This window comes from Cricetulus griseus, chromosome 2 (assembly GCF_003668045.3).
Source record: "Cricetulus griseus strain 17A/GY chromosome 2, alternate assembly CriGri-PICRH-1.0, whole genome shotgun sequence".
Taxonomy (NCBI): Eukaryota; Metazoa; Chordata; class Mammalia; order Rodentia; family Cricetidae; genus Cricetulus; species Cricetulus griseus.
This window is the reverse complement of record NC_048595.1, coordinates 109,363,188-109,382,015: the sequence shown is the minus strand read 5'-3', so window position 1 is coordinate 109,382,015 and position 18,828 is coordinate 109,363,188. Positions and strand designations below refer to the sequence as shown.

Here is an 18,828-nt window from a genome sequence, read left to right as displayed (position 1 = left end):
AATAAATAAATCGTTAAAAATAATAGAGCCAGCCATTAGTGGTCTAAGTCTTCAATCCCAACATTCAGGCAGACAGGCGGATCTCAACAACAGCCTATTCTAGAGAGTAAGTTCAAAGACAGCTAGGGCTATACACACAAACTCTGGAAAACTGTGGCTAGGCAGAGGTGGTGCATACCTTTAATCCCTGTACTTAGGAGGCAGAGGCAGGCAGATCTCTGTGAGTTTGAGTCCAGCCTGGTATACAGAGCAAGTTCTAGGACAACCAGGGCTACACAGAGAAACCCTATTTTGAAAAAAAAAATAACCAGGCAGTGATGGCTCACGCCTTTAGTCCCAGCATTCAGGAGGCAGAGGCAGATGGATCTCTGTGAGTTCGAGACCAGCCTAGTCTTCAAGAGCTAGTTCTAGGACAGCTCCAAAGCCACAGAGAAACCCTGCCTCGATCCCCCACACCTCAGAAAAATAATAAAACACTCGTGTGTGTATGTGTGTGTGTTGTATGCCACGTGTGTATGTGCCAGAGAGGCCAGAAGAGGGCACTGGATTCCCTGAAGATGGAGTTACAGAGGGGTGTAAGGTACCCTATGTTGGTATCGGATTTCTTTACTGTAAATGCCCTCAAGATGATATTTTGTTTGATATCATTTGTTTAGTTTGTTCATGACTTTCATATTTAAAGCCTGTGTACTCTACATTATTTTTTTTTACTGAATCATCATCATAGCGTACAAGTGGAAGTCACAATTCAACTCTGTGGAGTCGGTTCTTCCACTTTCATGTGGGTTCCGTAGATCAAACTCAGGTCATCAAGCTTTTGTAACAAGAGCTTTTAGTCGCTAAGCCATCTCGCTGGTCCCTATTCTCCTTTTTTGTTTGTTTGTTTTGTTTTGTAGCCTTGGCTGTCCTGTAGACCAGGCTGGCCTTGAACTTAAGAGATCCGCCTGCCTCTGCTTCCTGAGTGGTGGGATTAAAGGCGTGTGCCACCACGGTCCGTCTATTTCCAGTGTTTGTAAGAATGCTGCTGGCAGCGGTGGTGCACTCCTTTAATTCAATTATTTATGAAGAGAATGGCGGATCTCTGTGAGTTCGAGGCCAGCCTGAGCTACCGAGCGAGTTTCAGGACACAGAGAAACCCTGTCTCGAAAAACAAGAAACAAACATAAAAGAATGCACCAAGTGCCATTCTCTCACAGCGACAATCTTGGACAGCGAACCTGCTTTTCCTTCATATCTGATCTGTGTTGATGCAGAGTTAAGTCACCGTTCTAGGTCTCACGCCTCTGCAGCTCCTCCCTTGGGAAAAAAATCTGTTTCTGTCTGGGCATGCACTGAAAATACACATCTATTCGTTATCATCCAGACCCCCAAAAGCCATTTCCGCCTTCCTTCCTACATGCCGCGGCGCGGCAGTGACGTATTTCCGCCCAAGTGGGCGTAGCAGCAGGAGCGCCGCCGCAGTGGCTGTCGCTGGTTGTTGACGTTTGTGGAGTCCTTCACCACGTGTGCGTCCGCCAGCCGGCTTTTGGGGGCTCTCCTTGCCTTGGTACGTGCTCTGCGGGGACCCCGCGGTTCTGCGGTCGCTGCCGTAGACCATGGAGCACCTCTCCGTGGAGCTGCTGACCGGTCCGCTGAGAGTAATCGCCAACAAGAACGAGAAGAGCCGCGGTGAGCTGAGCAGTTTCCTGACCAAGCCGGTGAGCATGGGCGAAGGGAGGCGGGCCCGTGTCGCTGAGCTCGGCGTCCCGAGAAAGGGCCTTTGTTTTTCGGGGTCAGCTTCCATTCCCTCGTCCCCTGCCCGGCGCTCAGACTGTAGTGGAGAGCATGCCCTTCCGAAAGGAAGATAGAAGTTGGTTTTTCTGCGAGTCTACGGCTGTGTTCCCCAGGCACGTGTATTACCTAAGCCGCCCCTTAACCTCTCCTACTCCTCGTTTGCCTGCAAGCATGTTTTTCTTTTTTTACTTTGTACCTTCTGTTTGGCACATGGGCAGGCATCCGTAGCTTTTCTTCAGGGCGCAAGTCTCAGTGCAGCACTGAGACAGATAAATCTGCTCTCAGCATCAAGGGAGTTGCATCTACTTCGGAGACCGTTCGCAAGCATACAACCAATTGAAAGGCAAAACAAGACAGCTAGCTTGCTTTGGGAATTGGAATATTTTTTTTATTTATTTAATCCAAATGGGTCTTGGATTTTCAAGAGCCTTACCTCCTTGACTACTGGCCAAATCAGGCATCCTTACTAGACAACTTTTCACTTTGCCTTTTAATTTTCTCTTATGCTTCTCTATTTGCTCTGTCTGTAAGCTTGAGACTAGGAGACAGTGCTTTTGACTTTGTAAAACTCATTCGGTTGCGAATGCATTAGGAACATATACACTCCGTTGTTTAGTAATCAGCAGCAGTATGTGGGATCCAGTGGTTCGAGCCCGCTGGAGTCCAACACCCTTTCACAGGGGTCGTCTAAGGCTGATGGATAACAGATATTTACATTACGATTCATAACAATAGCTAAATTACAGTTATGAAATAGCAATGAAAATAGCTTTATGATTGGGGGTCACCACAACATGAGGAATTGTATTAAAAGGTCACAGCATTAGGCAGGCTGAGAACCACTGGCTTACACTAAAGCACCCAAGTCATTTGGAGCAGAATAGAATTCTCCTGAGAAAATTCTGAAGAGTTTTTTTTTGGGGGGGGGAGGTTCAATATTTTCTACTACCGAATTATACCCTTAGCTAAAAGGCATTTTTTTCTTTTTTTTTTTCTTTTTCTTTTTCTTTTTTTTTTTTTTTTTTTTTTTTTTTTTTTTTTTGAGACAAGGTTTCTCTTATGTAGCTCTGGGTGTCCTGGAACTCAATGTGTAAACCTTGAGTTCACAGAGATCCACTGAGTGCTGGGATTCCAGACATGCACTACCAGCTTGGTTCAAAGGCATTTTTTGATTATGAATGTGAAAAGCCAGACTTAGTGGCATATGTCTCCTGGATTTCTGGCCAGTGGCTTCCTTAGCAAAAGTACTGCAGGTGGACTCAGCATGAGTAGGCAGTCTAGAGAAAAAAATCGGGTTTTGGTGGGGTAAGTAAAAGAAGGAGCAACTTGGTTTAGATGAGCTGAGCTTGTGAAAGGCTGTAGGATTATGTAGATTCTTACCACCTAAGGGTGTTCATGTTTATGTTTTGGGAGTAGGGTTGAGAATGGTTTTGTGAAAGGTTTTAGGGAAGCTAACACATAAATGTAAGAACCACTCAAGGCGAAGTTTGAAAGTGATGTAGTAATACTACAGAACTTAAGGCGTTTGGGATAAAATTGTTTCTCTCTTCTCCCTTACTTTCTTTTTGAATTCTAGCCAGTCTCAGGAATCTTTCAGATTTGTTCCTTTCTGTTTAGAATATTGAGAGTCAGTTACATTTACATTTCAGTTCTTGTTGTTTTAAATTTGAGGTTGGATCTCCCTGTGTGTTTGGTAGCCTCAGTGCTGAGAGGATAGGTATGTACTACCATTTTATATGTATCCTAGGTTGGAAACAAAAACACTTCATTGGAGATTAACAAAGGTGTGAAAATACTGTTTCACAATGAAATTTGAGAGTTGAAGAACAAACTTTTTAGTATTGTTTTCTTTTTTAAAGTCCCTCTTAACTGGTGATTGTATCCTAATTCCAAGAACTAGGTGCCTACTGGTAGTGGGTAGGTGGGGGTCCTCCTGGGGATTGGATAAAGGACCTCATACTGTACCACTGAGTTTACCTCCCATCCTCATTCTTTGTATACGCTAGTACCTGTTTTGTGTTTTTTGAGACAGCCTAGTATTTGCTATATAGACTTACCTAGTCTGGAACTCATAGATCCAACTGCCTTTGCCTACTTAGTCCTGGAATTAAAGGTATATGCCATCCTGCCTGACCTTGGTATTACTTCCCCCCCATCCCCAGACAGGGTTACTCTGTAGCTTTGGAGCCCATTCTGGAACTTGCTTTATAGGCCATACTGGCCTTGAACTCACTGCCCCAGCCTCCCGAGTGCTGGGATTAAAGGTATGAGCCAACACTGCCCAGCTGGCAATTGCACTTTTTAACTGCAGAAATGTCCCTATAAGCACGTGTTCTGGAAATGGAGTTACAGATGGTTGAAAGCTGCCATGTGGGTGCTAGTAATGGAATCTGGGTCCTCTGCAAGAGCAAGTGCTCTTAACTGCTGAGCTAGCTCTCTAGCCCTCCATTTTCTTCTATTTAATTACATTTGTGCTCCTCTGCAAATTACTTAATTCAGTCTCTGTTTCTTGATTAAATATATATGGTGGCTTTAAAATAGTTGTGGATAGTAATTATAAAGCAGGAACTCTGGGCTGGTGATGTAGGTGATTCAGTGAGTGAGTTCCTGCCTAGTATGTATTAGGGTTGATCCCCAGTACTGCCATAGCAAAACAACACGACTTTCCCCAGTATCAGTAGCACCCTAGGCCTATGCTCCGTGATGGTAATTTTCTGAACTTCTGCTACCTTCATCAACCTTAGCTTTTATTTATTTTTGGAGACTGGATCTCAACTTTGTATCCTAGACTGTCCTTAAACTTTTTTTTTCTTCAGTTTCTAATCTGTAAAATGGGGCCGATAGTCTCTAGTTCATGGGCTGCTGCGAGGGAAAAATGATGCTTGGAGGATTATAAATGCCATGGATAGTTTGCTATGGTAACTGCTATACACAAGGCTGCTCTGATGAGTAGAAATACGGGTGAGGAATTTACCAAAAGTGCCTGGCATTGAGTGCTCAACAAACAACTGTAGTAATTATTATTTTAATATTTTATGTGTGGTTGGGCTCTAACCCAGGGCTTCAATAGCCATTGGACTACACCAGCCCTAATGTATTACTATCCTTATTTGCAATAATAGTAGTATTTAGACATCTTATTGTATTTTTTAGACTAGGCAAACACCACCCCCACCCCACCTCACCCCCGTCCTCAGACCTGTAGCTACAAACTTGTTCCATCAAATTTGATTCTATATTTTGCTTGTTATTGTTTGGTCATTTAATTGCTTTTGATGTCGAAGTAGAATCCAGAGCATTGCACAGTTTGCTGTATGATCACAGTTTGACAGTTCCAGTCTCTTGCTGCTGTCATTGTATCTTCCCTTCTTGCATTTATCTTAGAATGCTTGTCTTTTCTCTCTCTTGCTGTGGTTAGTGTGGTAAAAGCTAAAACTTGGAGTTTATAGAAGAGAAGAGAAATTCATGCAGAGATACACAGACTCTGGCTTCTTTTAATGTGGAAAAGAGAACAAAACAACTTTATTTTACAGTTTGGTGTATATGGAACAGAGCAGGTTGCTGGGAGGAGCATCAGGTCTTATCTAGAGCTTAAGAGGTCACAAGGGCTCATAGCTACCTTATGTGAACATCCTTCCCCAAAAGGCACATCTGAAGGTGGTTTTCCTTCTGGCTGTCAGGTTGCCCTGCTTGTGAGCATTTGGACATGTGAATGCCAAGGAAGAAATAACTGGCTGCCCTTGAAAGCTTCTGAATAGTCTCACTCTTTCAGTTGACTTCTGTATGTTCTGGAAGACTGTTTTTTTGCAGTTTTTTTCATTAGGAACTCTAGAAAGAGTTGTTTCCTTTTGTTCATTTTTTTCAGTAGACTGGGGGGGGGGTGGGACCAGGTCATCAAAAACTGAAACAAAGACTTATTAATTATGAAAGCTCAGCCTATAGCTTAGCCTGTACGTTAGCTCTTATAACATAATTAAGCCATTAATATTAATCTGTGTTTTGCCTCGTTGCTTTTTCCCCTTTCATCCATCTTGCACCTCCTGTTTCCTCTCCATCCTCTGGTATTAGGATAATGGTCAAATCCTGGCTACAATTGTTTGTGAGGCTGGACCATCTCAGCCAGCAGCCTTGAAGCTGTTCTGGAGGCAAAACTCTGGGGAAACTGCAACAGAGGTACTCGTGAGAGGCTGGATCATCTGGGCCACTTGGTTTTTTGTTTTGTTTTGTTTTTGGTGTCTGATTCCCTTGCTGTGAAAACATAAACTTTCAAAGGTAAAATATGTATCTACATTAACATAAGGATGGACTGTGCACTATACACAAAGCAGCTAAAGATGATTTTTTTGTTTTATGTTTGAGCAAGTAAAATACATGTTGCCTGTCTTGTAGTTTTTCTAAGTTTATTTTTTCTATGCCTGTAGCCAGGATTTTTAGGGGGTCTCCCCTGATCAAACCTGATCTCTGTCAACCTTGAATGAATCCACAACCTTTCATTTTCTGTAGAAACAAAAGCATAACCTCTTCCCTAAAGCAATATATTTTCCGACTTCCATTTTAAAGTTAAGGCATTCCTAAAGTATCTAGGCTGGTTTAATTCAGCAGTCACTTGTACAATCCCATGATTCTCTGCAGTTGTCGTATACTCATCAGCAATTAAAAAATTCAAAGCCAGCAAGACACCATACAGGATCCAGATTTTTTGAATTTATATGACTTATGCTTTTTATTTTATTCTCTTTAAAGGCTTTATTTATAAACTTTTTTTCTGTGACTATACCCATTTTCTTTCTTTTTTAAGCCTATACACATTTTAAAACACACTATAACCTGTTTAGAGGGTTTTTTTTTTCCTCCCCCCCAATCTGAATGTCTTTACTGAGCACCTGAAACATTCTCTGATAGTGTGAGACAAATCTTAGACTGCTGTGTCAACTGCCCAGGCTCAGCTTAGAACATGGTGCTGGTGGCTGCTCCTCTTTATAGCAAGCGCCAGCCCGCCTGAGAAACTATAGGACTAGAAAGCCACAACTGGCTCCTTATTTAGACCTTTTCTTGGATTTCTTAAGCCCTGTGTTTGGATATTCGAGCCCCCATGTTGAATGCCATATGTAAACGTATTATTTTTTGGGAGGGTGGGGCTGCCAGCTCACACACAAAAAAATGACACGGAGACTTATTATTAATTGTGAAAGCTCAGCTTAGAGCTTAGGCTTATCCCACTAGCTCTTATCACTTAAATTAACTCACTTATATTAGTCTATGTTTTGCCTCATTGCTTTTTACATCTCTTCCATCTTGTACCTCCTGTTTCCTCTTGTTCTCTGGCATCTCATGTACCTAGATTAATCACTTCTTTTCTCTTTGCCCAGAAGTCCCATCTAACCTTATCTAACCTTAATAAAGAGCTACTGGCTCTTTATTAAATCAATCGGAAGGCACTTGGTAAAGACACATCTTCACAGTGTACAAAAACATTATTCCAGAACAGTAGTAGCTCTGATGTTCTGTACCATATCTGGCATGAGGCATATGATAACCACAGAGTGAGCAGATTAATCTATTTATAAATTGTGATATTCAAACAGTTTCTTTGTAGAACACAGTTTGAAAAACACTCAGTGCTTCAAGCATAGGATTATACTTTAAGGCTGTTCTAATTCAGCTTCATTGTAATAATAACAGTTTCCTAGTGTACATGTGGAAAGAGAAGTAATTGTTTCTTTTTTTCCTTTTTCTTTTTCTTTCTTTTTTTGAGGTAAAGTAGCCCTGGCCTGGAACCAACTATGGAGACCAGGCTGGCCTTGAACTCACAGAGATCTGCCTGCCTCTGCCTCTCAAGTGCCTCTTGAACACTTCAGCATGCTTAGCTTTTTTTTTTTTTCCTTAATACTTGGGGTTTGTTAGGATTTCTTTTGCTCAAAATATATATTTGAAATTACAAGTAACTAAGTTGGGATAAAAATCAAACACAAAACTTTCACATTTAGCTCATCTTTGAGAAGAAGTGAATTCAAACTATACATTTCATTTTTCAGCTCAATAAATAAGCAAACCCACAAATATGAAAAATGTTTCTCTATTTTCCTGGACTGCTGACTAATTGTGCTAGTTGATGAAAAAAAAAAAAAGATGAAATAAAACAACGACATGACTACTCTAAAGTCTGAAGAGGATTTTTTTTTTTTCCAGGCAGACACCGCTCCCAGGCATCCCTCAAAGTAGATGGGTTGTCTTAGGGGGCAACCTTTACCCACTCAAAAATTCCATCTCACATTAGCAGTAAGGACTTGGGCATCACCTCGAGTCGTTGTTTTCCTTAATCATAAGTGTAAAGCATTGGAGAGGATTTTTATTGTAGATACATGTGAGAAAGCAGGCAGAGGGAAGAGTCCAGGCTGAGCATAGCTGGCAAACTAATCTGGACCTCTAGGGGAGGGAGAAGAAGAGATGTTGCCCAGGTTAGGTGGCCAGGAGACTAGCGTAGCCAAAATGGCTGAGTTTATGAAGGGATCAGGCTGGGAAGAGAAGCTCAGCTTGAAGGAGTGAAGTTTAGGGTAGGGGGCAGGATGAGAAGTGCTGGTACTGAGTGAGACTCATTGTAGCAAAGGAACTGAATTGGTTGCTAGGTTTTGCTTTTTTTTCTTGGTTTTTCAAGACAGGGTTTCTCTGTGTGGATGGACCTGGCTATCCTGGAACTCACTTTGTAGACGGGGATACCCTTGAACTCAAGAGATTTACCTGCCTTGCCTCTAGTGCTGGGAATACAGTGTGCTACCATGTTCAACTGGTTACTAAGTTTTGATAAGAGATTATCTGAACCACCTTAAAAATGTCTTCTATTTCATTATTTAATCTTACGTTTAATGTGTGTGGGCAGTTTGTAGGATGTTCTTTCCTTTCTCTGTGTGGGTTCTGTGTTGTTGGTATTTTCTTTTATTTTTTGACTCTTTGGGGGGCCGCCACCTAGCACCCAAATAAATCACACATGAGGTCTTAATCTTTCTTATGAATGCCCATTTTTAGCTTGGCTTGTTTCTTTACAGCTTTCTTAAATTATCCCATCTACCTTTTGCCTCTGGGCTTTTGTCTTTCTCTATTTCTGTATACCTTTCTTTACTTCTTTCTTTATGGCTTGCTTTGTTGCTGGAAGGCTGGCCCTTGATGTCCCCCTCTCATTGTTCTATCTAGCTCTTTCACAGATTTCTATTTATTCTCTTTGCCTGCCAGCCCCAGCTATCCTTTGTCCTGCCTCGCTGTTGGCCATTCAGCTCTTTATTAGACCATAAGGTGTTTCAGACAGCTTCACAGAGTTAAATGTAGCATAAACAAAAGTAAAATATCTTTAAATTGTTAAACAAATGTTCCAGAGCACAAACAAAAGTAACACACCTTAAAAAAGTTTTCCACAGTAGTTCTGGAGATTGAACTAGTTGGCTACCTTGGTGGCAGTCACCTTTACCTGCTGAGCCATCACATTGGCTCAGCATTTGGTAGTTTAATAGGTGTCTCAAGCTTCCCTCAGACTAGTATGTCTCTTAATAACCTAAATAAAGCCCACTTAAGCTTTGTGAAAGAAAAGTGAGAAATTAGGAAGAGGTTGCCTCGAGGCTGTCCTAGTACTCTCACTTTACAAAGAGACAGAATTTCCCAAGAATGCCGTTTCCTAGGTGGTAGACCGGTTTGGAGGTAAAAGCTTGAACATTCAGAGCTTCATTGTTGTTCCAGCAGCCAGCAAACAAGATGGCAGGTGTACAAGCTTGCAATCTGGGGCACAAAAAGAGAAAGTTCATGGTATAATTGTCCTGTGTAACTGCTACTTCTACATGCTTGCACTTACTCTAGCTGCCCCCTCATTTCAGTTTTTGCATTTGCACATTTATAGGTTTTAATAAAAAAAATTTTATTTTAGAAATATACTTATTGATTAAATGTTGTGTAGCCAAGAATGATCTCTTAAACTTTTGGTCTTCTGACTTGCCTCCTGAATGCTGGGCTTACAGACATGAACCATCTTCCCCTACTTAATATGAATGTTAGATAAGTACTCTATCAACCAAGCTAGTACCCATCCCTAAACTTTGTTGTTTTGAGATTTAGTATGTTGTCCATTCTGGCCTAGAGCTTCTAGGCTCAATCCATCTTCCGGGAGCAGTAGTTTCTATAAGCATGAGCTTCCATTTCCTTCTAGTTTCCCTACCCTATCTCACCCTCCACCCCCCACACTTTACCATGTAGCCCAGGCAGGCTTGAACCTGCAGTCTTCATGCCTCAGCTCCCTAACTGTTGGGGATTATGCTTGCCTTCATTACTTAAAATCTCATTAAGTAGTTTTATTCATGGTAGGGAATTGAGACGTAGAACTGAAAAACCCCCGAAGAGGTACTTTCGTAGAAGGAGACCCGCACCCAGGAATCAGCGAAACCACGAACTTTGGATGCAAAAAGCAAGAGGCTTTATTGGTGGCGCGCGTACCCGGGGGCTTAGCTTCTGTTAGGCCAAGCCCCGAGCCCCGGAAGGGGGGTCCTTTTATAGGGGAAAAAGGCACAGTACAGAAGCGAAAAGCATCAAATCAGCATTTTCTCAAGGTCTAGTAGTCAGGTGAAACGGCCTTTATCTTCTGCCGCGTCCAGATGGCTGACCTTGGGACGGAGCGATCCGGCGGGGGCCGGCCTTGCGCAGCGGCGGGGAAGTGGGAGCCGGCAGCTGTGGGGATCAAGGGTCGGGGAGTGCAGGGGAGGATGTATTCGCCACTCGCCCCGCCAGCTGCCGACCAGAGGAGGAGGCAAACTTAAAAGAAAAAGCTAAGGGCCGGGGGGGGGGGGGGGGGGGGGGGGGGTCTTTCAGGACAACATTGGTTTAATGGTTAAATGTGTCTACCAAAGCTGGGAGTGGCTCTGTAATTAGAGAGCTTTGATTCACAGCACTGCAAAACAATGACTGTATCTACCAAAAATAATAGGAAATTCCTGGTCTCTAGTATTTTTCAGTGTGATGTCATTTGGAAGTGGAGCCTTGCTGCCGTAGTAAAATTATCCTAGTTTCTTTTCTGTTGCTGTGATAAAGAACTTATTCTGGTTCACAACTGTAAGGTACAGTGCATTGTGAGTGTTAACTCAAGGCAGCAGGAGCATGAAGCTGCTGGTCAATGTCCACAGTTGGGGTTCCAGAGGATAAATGCTCTCCATTGACACAGTCTGCATCTGCCCAAGGAGTCATCCTACCCCACTTCAGTGACTCTTCCCATATCAGTTAATATAACTGAGATAATCCCTCCTGAGACTGATAGGCTAGCCTTGGAGAGAATCCCTCACAGATGTATCCAAAGGATGGTTTTAGGTGTTCTTAGGTGAGTCTGGATGTGGTCAGTTTGACCGTACCAGCCATCTAACCATGCATCACAAAAATAAAAATGAGATCAAAGAACAGAGACCTTGGTGATTCTGACAGAGGCCGAGATTGCAGTGATGTAGCTGGGGAAACCCACAGAAACAGCTGACCTGAGCAAGTGGAGCTCACAGACATCAGAGAACCAACATAGGACTGAACCAAGTCTCTTGAGCATGGTTGTCAGTTAGGAGGCCTGGGCAGCCTCTGACAGTGGAACCATTATTTATCCCTAATGTACAAATGGACTTTCGGAGCCCCTTCGAGGGATACTCTCTCAGCCTAGATACAAGGGCGAGGGTCTAGGCCCTGTCCCAAATGATGTGACAGACTTTGATGATCCTCCATGGGATGGCTCACCCTCCCTGGGGAGTGGATTCGGGGTGGCATGGGGGGGGATGGGAGGGAGAAGGAACTGGGATTGATAGGTAAAATAAAAATAAATTAAATAAAAATATTTAATAAAAAATCAGTAAGGTTATTCCAAACATGGTATGAAATGGAGCTTAGAACCACACATCATGGCAGCAGAAGCTGGTTACAGTACACACCTACAATTAACATTATTTGGTGGTTCTGGGCTGGATGGGGTGGTGGAGAATTTAGAATTGCTGTTGAGCTTATGGTCAGCATAGGATACATAGAAAGACTCTATGTCAAACCAGACAAAACCTAAACAAAAATTGCTGAAATGGATCCCTCTTTTGAGACAGGTTCTCAATTGTTTAGGCTGTTCTGGCCTCAAACTGTAATACCCCTCTTTAAAGTGGTCTCTTAGGAAAACTTGCTTATAGGGACATTTCTGAAGTTAAAAAGTGTAGTAACCCGTCAGTGTTATGGGCAAATATGTTAAATATCTTTCCTTTGGAGTGGTAATTCTGGAAACTTTGTTATGTTCCCTGTCTTATTTTAAGTTTCTATTGCTGTGATAAAACACCATGACCAAAAGCAGCTTGGAGAGAATGAAGACAGAACTTTGGATCAGAGGAAGGATTTATATCCTCTTTGAAAATTTAAATCTGATGTTAAACATTGCTGAACAGTAAATTCTGGTAACTGGTCTGCATACAAGCAGTGTTAGGACTCCACTCCTTAACACTTCTCAATTTTCTTTTTTATGCTTATGGACATTCTGAGACCACACAGTAGAATTTTGTAGTTTACTTCCTCAAGCATCTCAAAGTATGGTTGTTCATACTGATTTTGTTTTGCCAATTTTAGGTTGGGTTTATTTTCAGCTAAGCTTAGGCTTTACACTTATGGAATATTTGTTTACACTGTAAATATGTGTCTCTGCCTAAGGTGCCTTCTGATTGATTTAATAAAGAGCTGAATGGCCAGTAGCTAGGCAAGAGGGATTAGGCAGGACTTCTGGAGAGAGGATTCTGGGAAGAAGAGAGGCAGGGAATCACCAGTGAGAGGAGACCAAATAGGACATACAGAATGGAGGAGAGTAAAAAAGCCACATGGCAAAACGTAGGTTAACAGAAGCAAGTTAATTTAAGTTATAGGATATACTTGGGGATAAACCTGTGCTAAAGGCCAAGTTTTCATAATTAATAACAAGTTTCCATGTTGTTATTTGGGGCTGGTGATCCAAAGATTGTGTGACAAGAAAGCTTGGCAAGACCTTACTTTCGTATGTATGTCCTTTCTTACAGGTATTCTCCATCTCATGCCTGGAAGTACTCATAGAATTATGTTTTCATTTCTGAAGAGCAAAGGAGACAGGACACTGCGGTTTTGCATTGCCTGTACAGTGTTGAGACCCTGTAACATTTACCTTTGAGTAAAGTTGCATATTGTTTAAAATGAAATCCCAAGTATTGGTTTTCTTGACTATAACCTCAGTGAACTAGAATTCTCAGGAACAAACTCTAATCTTTTATTGTTACAAAACCATACTTTGTTCTACTATGAACTCACTTTAGAAATTTAGTATTAGTGTTTTGAATTCTAAGCTAGATCTCTGATCTTCCAGTACTAAAGAATATTGTTCCCGGGCATTGGTGGCGCACGCCTTTAATCCCAGCACTCAGGAGGCAGAGGTAGGTGGGTCTCTGTGAGTTCGAGGCCAGCCTGGTCTCCAGAATGAGTGCTAGCCACACAGAGAAACCCTGTCTCGAAAAACCAAAAAAAAAAAAGAATATTGTTTATGTAGACATTTGTATTGCTTCTCCCTCAGGTGTGGACACCTCAAGATCGCCAGTGTATCCTGAATTCCTTGGCACAGTTGCTCCTGGATAAGGATTATACCCTTTTGCTTGGTCGCCAATTGCGCCCTATCCTTTTGGATTTGCTGGAAAGAAATGCTGAGGCCATTAAGACTGGAGGCCAAGTCAACCATGATTTGCACGAACGTCTCAGTGTGTCAATGAGCAAACTCATTGGTAACCACCCTGATGTTCTTCCGTGAGTAGTGGTTTGATTTACATTTTTCTGTGAGCTGATAGCCTCTTCTCTCAAGTCTGCTGGGGTGGCTCTTGCTGTAACCAAAGCATTTGGGAGGTTGAGGGAAGAGGCTTTCAAGTTTGGGGCCAGCTTCCTATATGTATCAATACCCCTGTGATTTTATTATTATTATTGTTTATACTCAATTTTTTTATTCTGTGGAGGGTGGCACAGGTCAGAGGACAGGTTAGGGTCAGTCCTCTTCTACCATGTGTTTCCTGGGAGGTGAATTCATGTGTTCAGGCTTGGTGACAAGTACTTAACCCTGAGCCATCTCCTCACCAACTTTTACTTGAGTATCCCACAATCTGGCCTCACTCAATCATCTCTCTCTGAGATGTTGTCATCTCTCTCTGAGAGAGTGCTGAGAGTACAGGTGTGCGCCAGTACTCCTGGCTTAGCTGTCACTCCAGGTGTGCGAAAACACCCATGATGTCCCCAGTCATCTCAGAATTTGGCAGGATGTTCTTTCTGGAACCAATGAAAGGAGAATTAGCTTCAGGGGGGCTGGAGGAATAATTCAGAGTTGAAGAGTTCTTGCTGTTCTTTTAGAGGACTAGAGTTTGGTTTCCAGCACCAACATCAGTTATTCACACTCCAGGGGATTTAACACACTGTCTGATCTCTGAGGGTACCCAAATTCACATGCATATAGACACACAAACATAAATAAATAATAAAATTGTAGTTGGATTTTCTTTTATTCTAGCCCCACATTGGAATGCCAAAATGTTGTTGGTTGTTTTACTCTTTTGGGGGGCCTACCATCAAGCTCCCAAATAAATCACAGAGGCTTATTGTTTCTCATAAAAGCTCGTTCTTAGCTTGGCTTGTTTATAGCCAGATTTTCTTAAAATAGCTTGTCTACCTTTTGTCTCTGAGCTTTTTCCTTTTCTTATTTCTGTATATCTTACTTTCACTCTTACTCTGTGGCTGACTGGGTGGTTCTGTCTTGCTCCTTCCTTCTGTCCTCCCAGATTTTTCCTCCTATTTATTCTTTTTGCCTGCCAGCCCCGCCTATCCTTTCTCCTGCATTGTTATTGGCTGTTCAGCTCTTTATCAGACCATCAGGTGTTTTAGACAGTCGAAGAATCACAGCTTCACAGAGTTACACAAATGCAACAAAAAGGAATGCAACACATCTTTGCATCATTAAACAAATGTTCCACAGCATAAACAAATGTAACACACCTTAAAATATTTCACAACATAACATCTTATAGGGGAACAGCAGCTTCAGACAAGTGTCCCTTAATTTGACACTATCTTGTAAGGCCTGTCATTGAATCCCTGGTTCCATTCCCCACTACCCAAAAATAATCTATCAGATAAGCAGCTATGTTAGAACTGGGTTCTAATGTTTATTGGTTACACTTATAGTAGTCTTGTGTGGATTTTTAAGTTCAGAAGACTAAGTAAGGGCTTTCATTCTAAGCAGTGTGTTGTTCCATATGGTTTTCATTTGGTCTTCAATAAGAAAAAATGAAGGACTAAACAGAGGTGGTGTGGTGTATGGCTTTAATCCGAGCACTCAGGGAGTGCTATTATTGAAGACTGAAGGTGTGTGCCACCTAACTCCCCTGAGATTACACCCCCACACACACACCACACACTTCTCTGTTTAATGTCTTTTTGTTTTGTAACCCTTTGAGTTCAGTTTGTGTAGCCTGTTGGAAGGCTGACTGACTTTTGGCTTGGTGCTGCACACAGTTGAGTTGACTGAAGTAACCTTGACAGCATGTCACAGCACCCTTCTCCATCTTCTGCTCCAAAGAAAAGGTCCGTGTCCCCCCTCCCCAAGGGGTTTTCTCTGTGTGACAGCCATGGCTGTCTTAGAACTCACCCTGTAAACCAGGCTGGCCTCAAGCTCAGAGATCTATCTGCTTGCCCCTGCCTCTCAAGTGCTAGGATTGAAGGTGTGCACCACCACTGTCCAGCAAAAGAAGTTTCTTAGACATGATTATCTGACATGTGAAAACTGCTGTGGGCTCTCACTTGGATTATGCTTATTGCATTTATTTCAGTTATAGATAGATATAGTTCAGCAATTTCCATACCAGGCCAGCATTAGAGAGCACACAGCACCCCAAATCTTTCAAGATTTAAGAATGGGCAAAAAAGATGTAACAGTAGTAGGAACTTGGGGTTCATTCTGTGGGAGTAGAGGATGGGAGGAATAGCTTGGGTCCCCGTTGCCAAAGCAGAAGTGTCTCAAAACTAAGATTTCTGTAAATTGCAGTGTTGCTTCAGGCAAGAATAGAAAATGAGTCCCCACCCCTGTATGCCCCATCCCCACCACTCAAACTATAAATTAACTCATTTGATCTTACCAATCCCTGTCTCGTGTTTTTGGCGTGCAACGAACCTCAGGTAACATTTTCTCACATGTATTTATCTTGTTTACATTTTGGAAATTGTACAATTTAAAAATTAATGCATCATACACAGTTAAGAGCAATTCATTGACTCTCTCTGTATATTCATGTTATGTACAACTATCAACCCAGTCATGTTTAGAACATTTATGTATTTTTTTTTCCCTTGTTTTTTGTTGCTGGGGATTTAACTTCAAACCCTGTGAATGCTAGTTACCCGTCCTACCATGCAGCTCCATCTCATTTATTAAATAAAACTCTTAATGTCATTAAGAACCTATTAATTAATAATGCAATTGTTATTTATATTTTTAAGTTTTTGTGTGCCTCTGCCCATGTGTGCCCATGTCTGTACCAGTTTTTCTCATGGACTTTCATATTTTTGATAGAAGAATGTATTTGCAGGAACCACTTCAGCAGAGTGGAGCCCCAGCATGTTTCCTATAGCCTCTCAGCAAGGAGATTACTTGGTCCTGCCCACCTCATTACCTTATTTCCTGTCAGAAGACTTCTTGTTCTTCACCTGTCCCATACTGTTTCTGTTGGTGATGTGTTTTTGAACTTGGTGTTTTATCTGCAGTTAATGGTTATTATTATTTGTATGTGTTCTCATAAAGATCTCTGTATGCCTTTTTTCATCGTTTGGTTTTTCAAGACAGGATTTCTTTGTATAACAGTCGTGGCTGTCCTGGAACTCACTCTGTAGACCAGGCTGACCTCGTAGAGACCCACCTGCATCTGCCTCCCTAGTGCTGAGATTAAAGGCATGCGACACCACTGCCCAGCTTTTTGTCTGTATGCTTTAAGATGTATCCGAAGTAGTTGGTTTTGCCTCCCCCAGATTCAGTTGAACATTTCTGTTTTGTTCCTCTTCTGTAAGTGGCTCTCTCTTACTCAGCGGCATGTCAAGAGTTACAGCATGGATATTCCTATTTCTAGATAGTAGCATAGTAGTGAAAATTCAATAGTATGATCAGTAATTACCACTCAGGATGTGTTCTACATTTGTGGGTAAATCCTTTGGTGAGTGCAGCTTCTGAACTGATGTTTCATGCCAGTGTCATTTCCCGAACCTGAAGTGGTTTCACTCTCGAGGACCTTATGGCTTCAGCATTATTCTCCCCCATTTTGAGGTACCAGGAGTTTTGTTAAGTTCTGTAGTTCTGACCATCAGTATAGAAGGGCTCTTGGCTGCTTCTCTAGGGAATGAAGATACACATTTCACCAGTCCTGTCCCTGAGGACAGATGGCTGCTTGTACCAATGAGTGACTATGCCTCCTGTCTTCCCTCCTGAAGGTTTGCCCTGCGCTATTTCAAGGACACCTACCCAGTGTTTCAGAGGCTCTTCCTTGAGAGTTCTGATGCTAACCCTGTACGCTATGGACGCAGGCGGATGAAACTCCGGGACCTAATGGAAGCTGCCCACACATTTCTTCGGCAGAGGCAGCCTGTTTTCCGGGAGCTCTGGGACTGGAGCGTATGTGTCCCTCTCCTCAGGAGCCATGATGCTTTGGTGCGCTGGTATGTGGCTTAGCCTGTGCTTCTGACTTGGGTGGTGGTGGGGCTGGACAAAGAAAAACCCTTTAGATGTGGTTTTCTTAAATTATTTATTTTATGTGTATGGGTGTTGTGTATATGTTTGTTGGATCCCCAGGAATTGCAGTCATGGATGGTTGGAAATTGCACTCCAGAGCTCTGGTGGAGCAGTCAGTAATCTTAACTGCTGATCTATTTCTCCAGCCCTTCATCATTTTGTTATTGTGAATTTTTAGTTCTTACACCTTTTCCTTGATCATTCAGGGTTGCTTCAGAAAAAGATGATATACATGGAATTTCATTCTTTTTCCTGTTCTACCAAATGAACTCATCATGTTTACTTTGTGTTTTTACTCTTACGTAGTAGTAAAGATTTCATTTTCTAGTGCTTAGCGGACAAGTAATTTTATTAATCAACTGTAGGTCTGCAAATTGATCTGTTTCTTTTTTCCTCAGGCATACAGCTAACTGTCTTGCTCTGGTGACCTGCATGAATGAAGAACACAAGTTAGCTTTCATCAAGAAGATTTTCAGTAGTGATGAATTGGTGCATTTCAGATTGAGGTGAGCAGGGGCCTTCCTGGAAGTCTTCTGTGTCTTTTCTGTGTGTACTTCACGGAACTCTTTTTTTTTCTCTTAGGTTATTAGAAGAGGCCCAGCTGCAGGACTTGGAGAAGGCCTTGGTTTTGGCTAACCCCAAAGCTTCCCTTTGGCATAAGGGAAAGGAGCTGCAGTACATTCAGGGACACCTTGTTTCGGCTGACCTCTCTTCCAGTGTGACAGCTGTCTGTGGTGTGGTGCTGCCCAAACAACCATCTGGTCCTGGAGAGCAGGTATTATAGCCTGCCTCAGTAGGAGCTTTGCTCTTCCAAACTGTGAATATGCAGATTACTTGGTCAGGGCCCATGAATCATGTGTGATACACACTGAACTGCTAAAGTGCTGTTCCATTTTAGAAGTGTTTATGGAGACACAAAGATCAAATACATTCACATTGAGTTTCTTCCTCGTTATTCCCTTCATCTCTTTTAAACCTGAAATCAGAAATATAATGCCACCTGTGTTATTCCTTGAACTTTAGCAGAATTCGAAGCTGGGCACGGTTACACAAGCCTTAGGGCCCAGCCATTCAGTAGGCTGAGGCAGGAGGACCTCTTGAGGCCAGTTTAATACATACAGCAAGGCTCTGTTTCAAAAATAGAAAAGAACAAAGCAATAAACCAAGGCTGATGCTGAAACATCAGCCTAGGGACAGGATATAGCTTAGTGGAAAAACACTTGATTGGTTAGGCCAGGATCATTAGACAA

The 18,828-nt window shown here is 42.3% G+C and overlaps 1 protein-coding gene and 1 non-coding gene across 3 annotated transcripts in view; one reads left to right on the top strand and one right to left on the bottom strand.

Annotated features, from left to right (window-relative positions):
* Positions 1-1,464: 1,464 nt before the first annotated feature.
* Mdn1 (midasin AAA ATPase 1) overlaps positions 1,465-18,828 on the top strand; it is a 137,743-nt gene continuing 120,379 nt past the window's right edge. For both annotated transcript variants that reach the window (XM_035439939.1, XM_027403424.2), the window contains exons 1-5: positions 1,465-1,697; positions 13,343-13,569; positions 17,281-17,505; positions 17,977-18,084; positions 18,161-18,353. In XM_035439939.1, the coding sequence (XP_035295830.1) occupies positions 1,596-1,697; positions 13,343-13,569; positions 17,281-17,505; positions 17,977-18,084; positions 18,161-18,353 (855 nt within the window). In that variant the 5' untranslated portion in view covers positions 1,465-1,595. The remainder of the gene's footprint in view (positions 1,698-13,342; positions 13,570-17,280; positions 17,506-17,976; positions 18,085-18,160; positions 18,354-18,828) is intronic.
* Positions 7,960-8,110, bottom strand: LOC113834456. The gene has a single exon (XR_003482961.1). It is a non-coding gene; the product is annotated as a U12 minor spliceosomal RNA (small nuclear RNA).